We start from the raw sequence: 15,657 nt of genomic DNA on the forward strand, positions 1-15,657 counted from the left end.
CTTGCGCGCTGGCCCCGATCCTCCGCAACTGTGTCCATTTAGCGCCGCTCCGTCCCCGGCTGTCCCCGGTCCCCCGCTCGGCTGCTGGCCCCAGCGTGGCCTCGCGGTCACACCGTGCTGAGCGCCTTGTTTACCTCCCACCGTATCTAGGGTTTCGGCTCCCGGGGGTCTTGGCGACCGGTCAGCTTGTCACAAGCCCCTGCTCTGTAATCAAGAGCCCTGTCCATCACCAGCACGGGTGTTTGGGGAAGCTGTCACACAGCGCCTTTGGTTGCCTTCAGGAAAAACAAGAGTCCCTTGTAGTCCTTTCCTCCCTCCTTGCTTTAATGCTATCCAGGTGTGGCGTTTCCCCCAGACTGGGAAATGTCTTCCCTTCCAATCTCCGCCGGTCGCAAACAGCCAGCTAGCTCTCAGGCCTGCTGTTACCTTATCCCCGGATTTGAAACTCGGAATCTTTTTCTAATTTCCACATAGCCCCTCCATTCTTTGTCTTGTATTTTATTGCACTGCACCAAGAAAGTAGAAAATCATTTCAATTGGTGGTAAAAGATGATCAAAACAAAATAACAAAGGCCTTGGCTGCAAACTGTTAGTTTTATTAAATTTGCTACTGTGTTGTAAATTGGTACCAGGGCAAACCTTTGGACAGTTATTTCAAAAGCTGCTGGAATTCATCAGTTGAGTGTATACATCTGCTCCTTTCTGAGCCTTCTACAGAGTGAGGGCAGCGTCGTCAGCATGGAAAGAATGAGTTGTGTGTTACCTGCGTGAGAGGGGTGGACCCGAGTCCCATTGGGAGGGATGCCCATGCCCAGTGGATTCTCAGATCCCTGCTTTCTCATTCTTTATTCATTTAATCCAGACCGCGAGTTGGAACTCACAGCAGTCACCAAGAGGAATAGTGGACAGACATTGTAAGACAAAAGTTCATTTTCCCAGACAAAGATTCTTTTCTTGGCTTCGGAATCTCGGTATTCTGAGATGTACAGCTTTAACAAAAGGGCACTTGAATGGAAAGAGCCAGTCTACCAGGTACTGGTCAGGTAGGAAGGTAGGTGGCAGTCGAGTTAACCCAGGCTGGCTAAAGACCTGGGTGCTGGTTTGATATCTCAACTTCTGTTAAATCATCTACTTTCTGACTTATACAGCTTGAGGCGGGGGACTTAGGAAATCATTGCGTTCAGTCCCCTGCTTTTACACTGGTGAGTTCCCATCGTTCAGAGACTCATGCCGCAATATCTTCCTCAGAGCCTTCCACCATTTCCCGCACACTCTCATCTGACCATTTTCATTGAATTTTAGCACGTCCTTTGACTTAGCTTGAAGGCCACTCTTAACGCACTGCTCTTTCTCTCAAAACATTTACCTGGGTCCTGTTGTGTGCTGTTCCTACTGAATACCGTGCTCATCCTTTATGTCGTGGCGTTTTCCCTGTGTGCACTCTCTCGGACTGTTCATTCCTTCAGCAGATATTGCTGGAAGCCTCCCCCGTGCCAAGCACTCTCTGGGTACAGAGATGTAGCGATGAAAGGCTACTGTTTCTTTTTGTCCTGAAAACGCTTTAATATGCTCCAGGGACGACATCTGATTGCAACAAAGGGAGCTGAAGTTTATCATCAGTTGTGGGGGGATGGACTCCTGGAGGAGGACTCAGTCTACCAGTGTTAGTTAGTAGTCTTCCCTTTCTCATCCTTCTGAGCGCTCTTGGACCCTCTTTTCTGTTGGTGCTGTTCAATGCTTCCTTGAATTACAGTCAAACTATACTTGACTTATCCTCTCTTTTGCCCACTGAACTATTTTGAGAACAATGATGTTGCCTTCTGCATCTTTGGAATGACTCCTACCAGAAGCTTCTTTCATCCTTTTTATTTGAATTGCACAAGGAAAGCAAGGTTGGGAGAGGACAACTAATTCATCTAAAATCACAACCAGAGTTAATGGAAGAACCCTGACATGTGGTCCAGGTGACATCCACAGTGATGTCAAAATGCCTTTCAAGTTGTCCCTTCCCAAAGGCAGAGGATATGCTCTGCTTCAAATAATTAACAACTGCCCTCTTCCCATGAAAGCTAAGCCCAAAGAACCTCTCAATCTAGACCAAAAATCAAGTGCTCTCATAAAAATTCAGGGTAATACCCAAACAAAATTGGAATTAGGAGTATATTATTACTGCATATGGGGGGGGCAACTGAGTGTATGGATGTTCAGCAGTGCTTTGGAGCAGACTCCTCAGCCGCAGCGATTCAGTGAGGAAGGATATTTTGCTGTCAGTTTTAATCCTCTTTAATCACTTTAGAATATGACAACATCTAGCACAGTGCCCAGACTTGATGGGTAGCTTATTCCCACATCATTCGTCCCATGGGGAATATTTGGTCTTTCTGCCTTTCCTCCAAACCGGTTATCTCTGCTGCTACCAAAATAGGCTTCCTCAGAACAAAGGTGGTTGTGCTTTGCCTTGAAAGCCATTTCTCTCTTCTTCTGGTTGCAGAACAAGGGTGCTTTGCCTCGAAAGCCTTTTCTCTCTTCTCCTGGCATGGTTGCTCCTTACGCCCCCTGTCAAGCCAGTATACCTTCTCTAGAAGTCTTTTCGGACTCCTTCTCTGTGTCTGATACTACCTGTGCTCCCTCTTTAAGCTGTGTGAAAGCCATTCATTTTATTGTCTTTCCTTCCCCACAAGCCTCTGAGTCTCCTAAAGGCAGGACTATTTTATTGATCTTTGAATCCAGGAAACCTAGGAGTTTGGGAAAACTCAGTGAATGCTATTTGGATGAATGAATGGATCAGCCAGGGAAATGATGAACACATATTTATTCAGAATTTGAAAAAGTGGTCAAAGTCATGAAAGTAATTAGATAGCATAAAGCTAACTAGCTGGGCTTACTTATGCCCTTTTTTCATGAACACTAAAGATGAAATGGACTTCCCTGGTGGCTCAGCTGGTAAAGAATCCTCCTGCAATGCGGGAGACCTGGGTTCGATCCCTGGGTTGGGAAGATCCCCTGGAGAAGGGAGAGGCTACCTGCTCCAGTATTCTGGCCTAAAGCATTCCATGGACGGTATAGTCCATGGGGGTCACAAAGAGTTGGACATGACTGAGTGACTTTCACTTCACTTCAAAGATGAAATAGTGTTGACATATTTGTGCAGTTACATTCATAGAAAATTGTGTTTGTGTGTGATAATACATAAAAAGATACGTGAAGGATGCTAACCAGAATGTTCTTTTAAGAAATTATTTATTTGATTATTAATGGTTTTTCTTTGTGGGGGCACTGCGCTGGGTCCTCGTTGCTGCGGGCAGACTTTCTCTAGTTGTGGCAAGCGGAGGCCACCCTCGAGTTGCAGCGTGCAGGCTTCTCATTGCGGCGGCTTCTCTGCTTGCAGAGCACGGGCTCGGGGGCGTGCGTGGATTCAGTAGTTGTGGCGCACAGCTTAGTTGCCCTGTAGCATGTGGGATCTTTCTGGACCAAGGATGGAACCCGTGTTCCCTGCATTGACAGGTGGATTCTTAGCTCCTAGACCACCAGAGAAGTCTGGAGTATTCTTAATAGCTGCTTCAATGTGATGGAATTTGATATAATTTTACTTTAATTATTTTATATAGTGCTTTAATTTGCTAAAGCAAGCATGGGTGATCTTTCTGGTTAGAAAAAAAGTAAAGCAGTTGTGATAATGTTACTATCCCTTCTCAATTAAGACAAAAATCAGCTCTCACTCTGGTAATATGCTAGCATTTAAGCTATTTGTTCTGTAACTCCACATAAGCAATAAAATCTACTTTAGTTTTGAGCTGTAACTTCCTAAAAGACTTTAGAACTACAAGAGGAGCTTGTCTTATCTTCAGATATTTGCAGTGGTCTATACTCGATTGGTGATTAATGCACTGCTCACTAGTGTATACTTATCCAAGGAGTCCTCTCAATATCATGGGAATGTCAAGGGTTCTAGAGTCAAATAGCATGATTTAAATTCTGCTTTATTATTATTATCTCCCTGACCTTGGGCAGATCACTGAACTACACTCAACCCCAATTGAACAGTGCAAATGATTTCTATCTTTCAGGTACATATTAGTAATTGTATGTGAAAATATGGACTAGCAAACTAAAAATATTTCTAGTAGAAACATCTATCCAGTCATTTGAGATAAAATACAACTGATGTAACTAGAGTTCTTCAAAATGCATGACAGAGCAGAGAAGTAAATATATATTTATATATATATGTTGCTACAAGCAAATAATAAAATGGAACTGATAACTAGACAGGTTAGCTCTGAATCTAGTTTTATTGATGTACTTAGGACAAGGGAGAGCCTTCAGTTTGGCAAGTGAATGGATTGAATATTCTCACTTATTCCAGGAGAGAAGATTTGGCCCTGAAATGCTGAAAAGTGAGAAATTGTATCTGAGGGCTTCAAAGTGAAGTTAGGACTTCTGAAAGTTACATGCTTAGTGAAAGGGTGTACTTGGGGGAAAATATCTGTGTCTATGTCATATATCTCACAAAGATTTGAGATTTTAGTTTACATTGCTCACTATGGTCTGGGAGTGCCTGAACTGAAAAAACTAACTGGGAGCAAAATGAAAAAGATGAGTTCTAGATGAATAATGTTGCAAAGCTACCTAGAAATTACCCTCTGAGAGGGAATGTAGACTTGACCTTGGGAATCACATGATTCCTCACGGATTAAAACCAAATGGACATGAGTTGACATGTCAAAATTAAAAAAACACAAAAAACATAAAAACTTAAGAATAGGGGTCAGAAATCAACTGTGTACATTCATATTTTTGTGTAACCAGGAAAAAGAAATAGTAAGAAAGTATAATCTATAAAAATTAGGTGGACTAACTATGGGTAAAGAGTAAAAACAAAGAGGTCCAGTATATCCAAAGGAAGGTAAGAAAGGGAGGAAATAAATAAGCAAGGAAAAAGGATGGTAAATGGAAAGCATAACAGATGGGATAAATTAATCTAATTAATAGTCACCACACTAATCAGATTAAAGTTGACTATAAGGACTTCCCTGGTGATTCAGACGGTAAAGCGTCTGTCTACAATGCGGGAGACCCAGGTTCGATCTCTGGGTTGGCAAGATCCCCTGGAGAAGGAAATGGCAATCCACTCCAGTAATATTGCCTCGAAAATCCCATGGACAGAGGAGCCTGGTGGGCTACAGTCCATGGGGTCGCAAAGAGTCGGACACAACTGTGCAACTTCACTTTCACTTTCACAAAGATGTAGATTCTCATGTTGGATTTAATTGAATATAAATTCATTGAAAGGTTAAAGGTAAAGGAATGGAAAATACTTGCCAGGAAAAAACTAACCAAAACACTAATATTAATATCAGGCAAAAGAAATATTAAGACAAAAATTTTTTTTCTAAGATATAGTGATTACCATATAATAAGTGGAAGTTATATAATGGTTTTGAGCTTGTATATACCAAATAACATACCCATAGTCAATATATAAATTGACTATGACACTTATCTTTAAAAAAACAAGGCAATAAATCCACAGTGGTATTATAATATTTTAACATTCTTTCTCAATAATTAATAAACTAAGCAGAAAAAAAATAGAATAATAATTTAGTTGACTTTGAACAACACACACAAAAAAGTGTTTCATCTGACAAAAATATATAGAACCCTGATACTGAATTAAGTATAAATATTTTCTTCTAGAATGTATAGAACATTTTTTTTTAATTTATTATGTCCCAGGACACAAAATGACAACAGTAAGTATCAAAGAATAAGTATCACATAGAACAGTATTTCTGTCCACAACACAGCATATAAATATATAAGACAGTAAACAAGCAGACAAGTAAATAAATGAAGAGGGTTAAAACATCTTTTTGATCAATTAAGTGTATGATCAAAAAAGCAAGAAATCTTATATACGATACTGTGTGTACTTAGTCGCTCAGTCATGTCTGACTCTTTATGACCCCATGTAGTGTAGCCCACCAGGCTCCTCTGTCCCTGGGGATTCCCCAGGCATGAATACTGGTGTGGGTTGCCATGCCCTCCTCCAGGGAAATCTTCTCAGCCCAGGGATCAAACCCAGGTCTCTCTCATTGCTGGCAGGTTCTTTACCCTCTGAGCCACAAGGGAAGCCCAAAATCACTGGAGTGAGTAGCCTATTCCTTCTCCAGGGGAACTTCTCAACCCAGGAATCGAACTGGGGTCTCTTGCATTGCAGGTGGATTCTTTACCAACTGAGCTACCCCGGAAGCCCATATAAGATACTAGCACATGAAATATATCAATGTATTAAAACCTACAAATTCAAACAAATACATATACATTGCATCAAGTGGATTTTCCCAGGATAAAATGAGATGTTAGAGTTATATGGTCTATGAATGTAATTCACAAGACCAGCATATGAAAATATTTTTTAAATAAAATTGTCTTACTAGATGTAGAATTTTAAAACTCTTAATAAAATCAAGTCCCTTCATGATAAAAAAAAAAAAACAAAACCAGTAACACCATTGGTCCTACCTGACCCAGCTAGGCAAGAAAATGTCAACACAATTTCTGAGGATTGAAAAGGGAGAAACTAAACTATCATGACCGTCGTCTATAAAAGACTTCATAGAAAAAATTAATAAGAATCAGCAAATTAGTGGAACTGATAAAACAGCCTATGAGGACTGATGAATAGAATATCAATCTATAAATTATTTTTGTCAACTCTAAGACATGAAGATAGAAATATAGATATACATGCAAATATGCTTATATATATGGATGGGTAGATAGAGAGATTAAAGCTACCATTTACTGGAACACTGACATCTATAAAATGCTTAGAGTTAGGAATATATCCCTAATAAAAAATCATCACAGTTTTTATGAAGAAAGCTTTAAAAACTTTACTGAAATCATAAAAGGAGACCTAAATAAATATAAAGATAAACTATATAGTTAAATGGGAGGATACAATGTCATAAAGAAGTATTTTATCCTCAAATGCATGTATAAATTCAATGAAATTGGAATTAAAATCCCAACAGGCATTTCAGAAAATAAAACTGAAAATTCACATGAAAGGGTAAAAGGGTCTTTTGATGGAGAAAACGAAAGTATAGAGTGGACTTGTAGATAAATCAAGACTTTTCTAAAACTATGGAAATTAAGACAAACTGCTATTGATAAGGTAATAGGAAAAAAATAAACTAATGAAGCAAGATAACCCCACCCCAAAAAAGAAAGCTTATCTAAGTTGTGAATGATATATGGCAAAGAATGGGTCACAATTCAGTAGTGAAAGGATTAAGTTTTACATAAATAATGTCAGGCAAATGATTCATCTCTATTTGGGGGGACACAGTCCTTACCACCATCCTTTTAAAAACTGTTTGTAGTTGATTGAAGCCATACATGTAAAAATAAAAGCTTAAAACTATTGGGAGAAAATAGGGGAGATGACTTATTTGTGTTTCTGAATACCTTGGAGTAAAGAAACATTTATTTAACAGGCCATGAAAAGGTCAAATCATGAAGGAAATGATTAAAAATGTTTATTCAACAAAACAACCTAAACAGAATGAAAAAAAAAATTGCAAAGGATCAGTATCTAGTATCTGTAAATGCATGGCCTATCAATAAAGACAAAAGAATCCAATTTAAAATAGGCCAGAGTGATGACAATCCGTCAACATAGGTAGAAACATACGTTGTCAGCAAACATATGAAATGATACTCAGGCTTGTTAGTAATCAAGGAAAGGCAAAGTAGAATAATACCACCAGGGAAGCCCCTAAAGCGTTAGTCTATCAGTCATGTCTGACTCTTTGTGACCCCATGGACTACATACAGCCCACCAGGCTCCTCTGTCCATGGGATTCTCTAGGCAAGAGTACTGGAATGGGTTGCCATTTCCTTCTCCAGGGAATCTTTCTGACCCAGGGATTGAACCCACATCTCCTGCATTGCAGGCAGATTCTTTATCATCTGAGCCACCAGGGAAGCCCAAATATCATTCAGTACCCATCAGATTAGCTACAAAGTTACATTTTTGGTAGAATCTAGTGCTGCCAGGGACCTGGAACAATGGAAAATCTATTGGTATGTGTGTTCATTGGTATACTTCTGGAGGGTAATTTAGCAATATGAAAGCTGATCGCCGAAGAATTGATGCTTTTGAACTGTGGTGCTGGAGAAGACTCTTGAGAGTCCCTTGGACTGCAAGGAGATCCAACCAGTCCATTCTAAAGGAGATCAATCCTGGGTGTTCATTGGAAGGACTGATGCTAAAGCTGAAACTGCAATACTTTGGCCACCTCATGGGAAGAGTTGACTCACTGGAAAAGACTCTGATGCTGGGAGGGATTGGGGGCAGGAGGAGAAGGGGACGACAGAGAATGAGATGGCTGGATGGCATCACCGACTCTGTGGACATGAGTTTGAGTGAACTCCGGGAGTTGGTGATGGACAGGGAGGCCTGGCGTGCTGTGATTCATGGGGTCGCAAAGAGTCGGACACAACTGAGCCACTGAACTAAACTGAACTGAATAAAGTTGAAGATGCAATTATCTTCAGCCTAGCAATACCACTTTGGATGTATTTCCTGCAGACACTCATGCTTTATGTGAAAAGGAACGTGAACGTGTATGTTTCAAGCAGTGTTGTTGGAAATAACAAAAAGATTACCAACGATGACAGTAATAATGACAGAGAGATAATCTGGGTGCCTATCAGGAAAAGTGTGCTCAAAGGAAGTATATTACTGCATTGATCTATATGATCAGTATGTGTGATCTCAAAAGCAATGCTGGGTTTAAAAAAAACAGCTACACACAATACATGTAGTATTAAAACACCTAGGAAATTTAAAACATGCAGAGCAACACATAGGCACAAGAGATATAAAAACACTCATGTGAGAGAGAAATAGTGGATTGAAAACAAAAAATACAAAACAGTATCTTTTATTTATTTTTCCCCAAAAAGAAAAGAGGAAGAAAGCATGGCGAAATGTTTTAATTTGACAAAGCTGGGTGGTAAGTCTAGGGGATTTGTTATAATGTTCTTTGTATTTTTCTATATGATTAATATATTTTCTAATCAACACAGTACTAATGGTATGTATAGTGTGCCTGGGCACATCATCTGAGCCTCCAAAAGTGATTGTTTCCTTCCTTTCCCGTGCCTGGAAGCTGGTGTATGAAGCATCCAGGGATTACCCTCTTATCCTTAGCCCAAGGCAGCCCTGGAATACTTGGGCTCTTCCTGAGCCAGAGGCATCCTAGGTGGTCCCCCCCACCATGTCTCCCAGCTTAGTCAGTCTGGGTGGCAGATTTAGAACTACATCCTTCTCAGCACAGAATTTTAAGTGCTGAGGCAGCTTCTAGCTTGTAGAAAAGCCTGTGGCGGGAAGATGCAACACCACATCCCTCGTTCAATTAGAGCTGCTTGTCACACTCTTCCCGAGTCCCATTTTGTAGATGAAGAAACGGATGATCAGAGAGGAGGAACGGCTTGCCCTTGATGAGTGAGCCATTCGTAGTGTTTAAGAGAATGTGTGTCTCTCCTGACTTCTAGAACTTTCCAACTGGTCTTTGTATGCAGATGCTACATGATTCAAAAACTTGATCTTTTCACTTCTGCTGTCTTTTCTGGTTTGTAACAGCCGGGGTCTTCACCTTCAGAGCGCAGTGTCTTGGGATGGAATTAATCAGACTTGGCTAATTTGTCAGACTGTGACAAAAGCAGTGTGACTATAGGCAGGTAGCTTCACCTCTCGAGGTGTGTGTTTCCCCACCTAAAAACTTCTCAGAGTAAATATTCAAGGGACTGCTGTTTTGCTTAAATGATGTTACTCATATGAAGTGCCAGGCATAGTGCCTGGCATGTGGTAAATAGCCAACAAATGGAAACTACAATTGCTATAATTATTTTAGAAGTAGGGTATCAAAAAAGTGTGATACAGTTCAGTTACACAGACTATAGAGAGTGTATGATAAATGAATGCTATTCTATGGAAACAGTCGGAGGTCAGTAAGGAGGAATCAAGAAGCTCAGAGAGAATTTCCTGGAGCAAGCAAAATTGGGTATTTCCACGGTGAAATGATGTTCCCCACCCTCTTTCTCCTGTTGTAGCTCTCATTTTATCTTCACGGTGGCATGGGGCAAGAATCATACATCTTAATTAAAAGGTAGGAAAGCAGACTGAGAGGAAGAAAGTGACTTGCTTGTAGATTTCAGAGGGGTTTTTAATTGACCTGTCATGATACTAATTGCACACCAACATTTTAAGAAACGGACGTTTTTGCCAAAAGCTAGGTCATGGCGTGTTTAGACTCCTTCATAACATATATTTTCTTAAGATAGTGATTTTATAATCTTCACTAAATTTCAGGTTGTGCTCCGAATTTGATGCACGTCACCATCAATACATCTCTGAGGAAAAGTACTGAAAAGTCTGACCACTTAGAAATGGCAGTGTTTTTATTTCTAATTGCCAGAGATGCAAACCTAAGGCAGATGTGTCATTTGAGACATTTGTGAAACAATGATGGTTAAACATAAAAACATTAAAAAAAAAAAGTCATACCAAGGATGCAAAACAAGCCACCCTTCAAAACCAGCCAGACAATCTCATCACATTTAAATACTGCCAGTTAAACTTACTAGCTAAAAGGCTGAAGTTAATCTGAGATGTGACTCATGAATGATTGAATTCTGGCGGAGGTTAGCTTTAAGATAAACTGGCACTCAGAGCTCTATGAGAGAGATCAGGAGTGATGAAACTAGTTGTGTCTCAGACGAACTGGTAGAATTTTAGTTTTAAAGCAAGAGAAATAGGAAGTTTCAGGCAGAGACATGTTCCCATCACTGCCCTACACGGGGAGGTTTTGAGCTGCAGAGTAGCTTTGGATCTAAGAATATTCTGATGGTGTTGGCGATACTGGAAAGGGGATATGCTCGAGGCAAGAGGGCGAGCCAGAGCTGTCAAGGTTGGGATGTAGGTGGTAGCAAGGATGCACAGGGAAAGACATGGAAGCTGTTGGGGGAAGTTGACAAGGCTTAGGGTCTGCCTGGATGTGGGAGACTCAGGAGGGGAAGGGGTTCCAGTGACAGCATTAAGACTTTCCAGATGGTTTTCAGAGCAGCTGAAAGGAACAACCTGACATAAATGTCCTACTTTTAGGCCAACCACTAAATAGGTCCTAACCTCCAGCAAAGCCTTCAGAAGCCATAGCCTGTCCTTCTCAAAAAATTCTCTTCTGCCTTAGGCTCTTGAGAAAAGAGCCCTGGTTTAGCATTCATTGTGACTTTAACTTGGAGAAAATATAGTTTTATCACAGGAATTCTTAAGTGGAAAAATACAATCTTTTTCATGGCATTTTTGCCCTGATTTCCCTTTTCTACCTTTTAATGATGGGAATGGCTTCTAATTTCCTATGTGAAAACTTGGGATAACAACCCCTACTCCAACGAGCCACTCTCAGGCTTCTGAGAGATAATCATGCATGAGCCATGCACTCCCTGTTTGGAAGGAGGGCATTAAGGTTTCTCTACCAGTCAGATACTTCCTGTGTAACGCCAGCAGGTAATAAGAAGGACAGTGGCGGAAGTTGCTGGGGAATCAATTTTGCCCCAGGGTAAAGACAAACCTTCTAGGATCCAGAAATTTCAAAAGTTGAAACAGCCTCCTAGAGAGAGAGAGAGAGAGAGAGCTGCATGCCCTGAGGGTGTTCTCACCAAACAGTGTGGCAGAAAGGAGACTTTCCATCGAACCATGAAGCACGTGGTAGATGACCGTCTTATTCGTCTTCGTGGGTTTACCAAACCAAGTTTATATATAGTTACCTGTCACTCCATTCCCTCTAGTAAAGAGAGCATGGCAAAACTCTCAGTGGATGAGAATGCTGACAATTTAGCATTAATAGTAACAGGTTAGCATTTGTTAACTATTTATCGGGCACATAGGTGCTTTATGTGTTCTCACGTTCACCCTGTGGGAAAATGCTGTGAAACCAGGCTTCTGACTAATTTGAAATAGGCTCAGAGCGCTGGAACACCTGCCGTGACTTCTCAGCGAGCAAGTGAGGAAGCCAGGATGGAAACATGAGTTTGCTCACCTCAAAGTGGTGTTTACTGAGACGGAGGAGGAGGGAGTGGGGAGGAGGCCAGGCACGGTGGGGGAGAAAACAGTCACAAACACTAGCAGAGCCCCTAAATATCATCAGGCGTAAATCATTTGGATGCACACCACGAATGAAAAACACAAGATAGAGGCAGAATCTTCACAGTCTCACGCTTTTCCACCCGAGTGCTCCGTCTGCTTCAGACAGCGACCATATGCCCCAGTAGCCTGGGAGGTAGCCTGTAGAGTTGTTTTAAATTTTATTCCCTAATTGGGCCATAATTGTTAAATATAAAGCATACCTTCATATTTTTTATTTCTTTGAATTTTATTTGGCTGTGTCGAGTCTTAGCTGTGGCATGCCGGATCTTTGTTACATCATGCGGGATCTTTTGTTTGTGGTACATGCACTTTCTAGTTGTGCTGTGTGGGCTTCGAAGTGCACAGGCTCAGTAGTTGCTGTGCATGAGCCTAGTTGCCCTGGGGCATGTGGGAGCTTAGTTCCCTGACCAGGGATCAAACCCACATCCTTGGTGTTACAAGGTGGATTCTTAGCCACTGGACCTCCAGGAAGTCCCAGCCTCCATATTTTAAAGCAAAATTAATGTACAGTAGAGCGCATGTCATCTTTATCTTGGGCCTTCATGCATCCCCTGGGAAAGCCATTCTTCCCCCTGCTCTAATATTTCAGTTTCAAAAGCACCATCTGAAAATGTATACATTCATTGGTCTAGAGGTGGTTCAAATAGCCAATAAACTTTTATAGATGCCTCTAATTATATCAACAAATTAGCATTCCAGAGGTTTACAAGGCAACCATTATTCGTACGGTTATACATATAATATCTCATGACGTTTATGCATCTCACCTACTTGGCTTTCCTTGACAGAGCGCTGCGAGAATCTCCAGGGACTTCTGGTCTACCCTCAATATTCTTACCTGATCCAGCAGTGCTAAAACAAGCTCTCTGCTGGGTCATAAGTCCCACATTCTCAGAAGGGCCGTGTTCTTAGGGAGCCTTCTTCAGTGCTCATAAACTCTAGCTCCTCATTGTGTTGAGAGTCAGGAGATACTGTCTGTGTCACTGCACCTGTTATCTTATCGGTCTTATCCAAACAGCCCCAGCCCGAGCAGCAGCTGAAACAACAGATGAGCAGGAGGACTTGAGATTTTTTGACACCATCCTTTTGTTTATGAATCCCCCTTCACCCCTACTCTGGAATCTGATAGGAATTCTCTTCATTACCATTTTGTGCATTCTTTTTTCCCATGACACATTTTAATTATTAAAACATAATTAATTGGTACAGAGGGAGATGAAAGAGAAGAATAACATTTCCCTTTGAAAATGGTCAAAAAGGGGAATGGGGGTGGTGATTTGGTCATGTGGATAAATATATCTTTGCCCTGGAAGATAATTGCCAGTATCCAGGTTCCTTTCATGGCAGGGAATTCAAGTAAGGAGCTAAGAGATCAGAAGGGGAGGAAGGTGATCTGGTATAAGATTGAGTGCCAGGAAAGTGGAACAGGCATTGCTCTGTGGGGTCTTGAGCGCAGAGGAGAGAGTCAGTCTAGGCAAACTGGAAATCTAACAGGAACCAAAGCCTGGAATTGCAATTGCAGAGCAAGATTTCCCTTTGCAAGGAGTGAAATTGTTCAAGCAGACCTGAAATAGGAATTAGGGAGGCAGAGTGCAGGATATAACTTAATGCCATATGGTTGTAAGCAGGTTGCTTAATCTCTTTATGCCTCAGATTCATCATCTGTAAAATAAACATGAAACTACTAGTATACATGTAGTGTTGTTTTGATTCTCAAATGAGAAAACACAGAGAAAGTGAAAGTGCTTAGCCCCAGGCTTGACATTCATTTAATAGATGCTGCTATTATTATTATTTTAGTCAAGAGTGAGAAGCACAGGGCAGAGCAAGTGGCAGGGATAGTCACTGGATGTGAAACGTAAGGAAAGGGCTAGCTTGCTTATATGGGGTTTCTGCTCAGATCTTAAAATGAGGGCAGTAGATCAGACAGTGCCCGCAGAATCTGGCATGATGCTTTCCCACCTCTGTGTTTTACTCATCCCATTTATTTTTCCTAGATGGCATTCTCCAAGACATCTTCGTTACGGGCCACATACCACCCATTTCTTATCCACCAGGGTTATTCTAAAGAATAAAGAATTAAAGATAAAAAGTGCTCAGTTGTTCAGTCGTATCCAACTCTATGCGGCCCCGTGGACTGTAGCCCGCCAGGCTCTTCTGTTGATGGAATTTTCCAGGCAAGAATACTGGAGTGGTTGCCACTTTCTACTCCAGCCAGGGATCGAACTCACATCTCCTGTGTCTCCTGCATTGGCAGGCAGATTCTTTTCCACTAGCGCCACCTGGTAATATTCATGGTTGTGTGTCAGTTGATGCTACATTTCAGTATAGCCCATCATAGGTGGGAGAGTGGCTTAATCACAGTAGACATGAAAAATTACTGGATAACTAACTTATATGTGGATTCTAAAATGTGACACAAATGAACATATCAACAAGACAGAAACAGACTCATAGAGAACATTCTTGTGGCTGCCAAAGGAGAGTGGGATGGCGGAGGGAAGGATTACAAACTTGGGATTATCAGCTGCCAACTACTATGTACAAGACGAATGAACAGCAAGGTCCTACTGTATATCACAGGGTACTATATTCAATCTCCTGTAACCAACCATAGTGGAAAAGAATTATAAAAGAATGTGTATATGTATACAAAGGAATCACTTTGATGTACGGCAGAAATTAGTATAACACTGTAAATCAACTATGCTTCAATAAAATTTATAAAAACAAATAAAAATTATTGAATGATTAAATATGTGGGTGGTATCAAAAACAAACCAGACTAGTAGAAATGTACTCAAGGGGGTCCATTTGGTCTGTCCGCAGCCTTGCATCTGTATAGTAAATAGTCTTCCTTATGTTTTTATGTTTTCCAGAGATGTACATCTCGGCAGTAGGTACCAGTATTGGGTCATCGCTATTTCAGGAAATGGAGAGAGTGAGCCATCACCTGCTGCCACATACACCCATGGAAGTGGGTACTGTGGCGATGGCATCATTCAGAGGTAAGGAGGTCTAGCTGCAGACATGGTGGGGGTAATGCTAATTATGCCCGAAAGTGGTCAGGGTGCCAAAGAGAAGAGCTTATGGGCTACCCTCCAGGGTGTGAGCTGTGAGGGAGCCCCAGCAATCTGCAAGTCGATTCATCTGCAAGTAGCTTGCAGGCCTCAGAAGGGAAGCAGTGACTCTTTGTTGAGTACACACAGTTCTCAAATGTGCAGTAGCGTGAGATTTCCACAGAGCCACCATTCTGCACTGACCACCACGGTGCTCTTGTTCCTGACCATGTCCCGTGTGCTGCGCAGATTCTATTAGTGTCTTCCACCTCAGTCCACATGCAGTTAACAGGGCACAGGGCACCTGCGTGAGAACACTTTTACCTTCTTTGCTGGTTGCCATTTACATTTGTTAAAACTGAAAGTTTATTTATT

At 41.3% G+C, this 15,657-nt stretch overlaps 1 protein-coding gene across 1 annotated transcript in view; it reads left to right on the forward strand.

Annotated features, from left to right (window-relative positions):
• The window catches only part of PAPPA (pappalysin 1), a 271,571-nt gene that overhangs the window by 105,744 nt on the left and 150,170 nt on the right, over nucleotides 1–15,657 (forward strand). Inside the window, exon 8 of the mRNA XM_055427748.2 lies at nucleotides 15,103–15,231. Coding sequence (XP_055283723.1) covers nucleotides 15,103–15,231 — 129 coding nt within the window. The remainder of the gene's footprint in view (nucleotides 1–15,102; nucleotides 15,232–15,657) is intronic.

Source organism: Moschus berezovskii, chromosome 7, assembly GCF_049115385.1.
Source record: "Moschus berezovskii isolate FMDL1 chromosome 7, NW_MosBer_1.0, whole genome shotgun sequence".
NCBI classification, from domain to species: Eukaryota; Metazoa; Chordata; class Mammalia; order Artiodactyla; family Moschidae; genus Moschus; species Moschus berezovskii.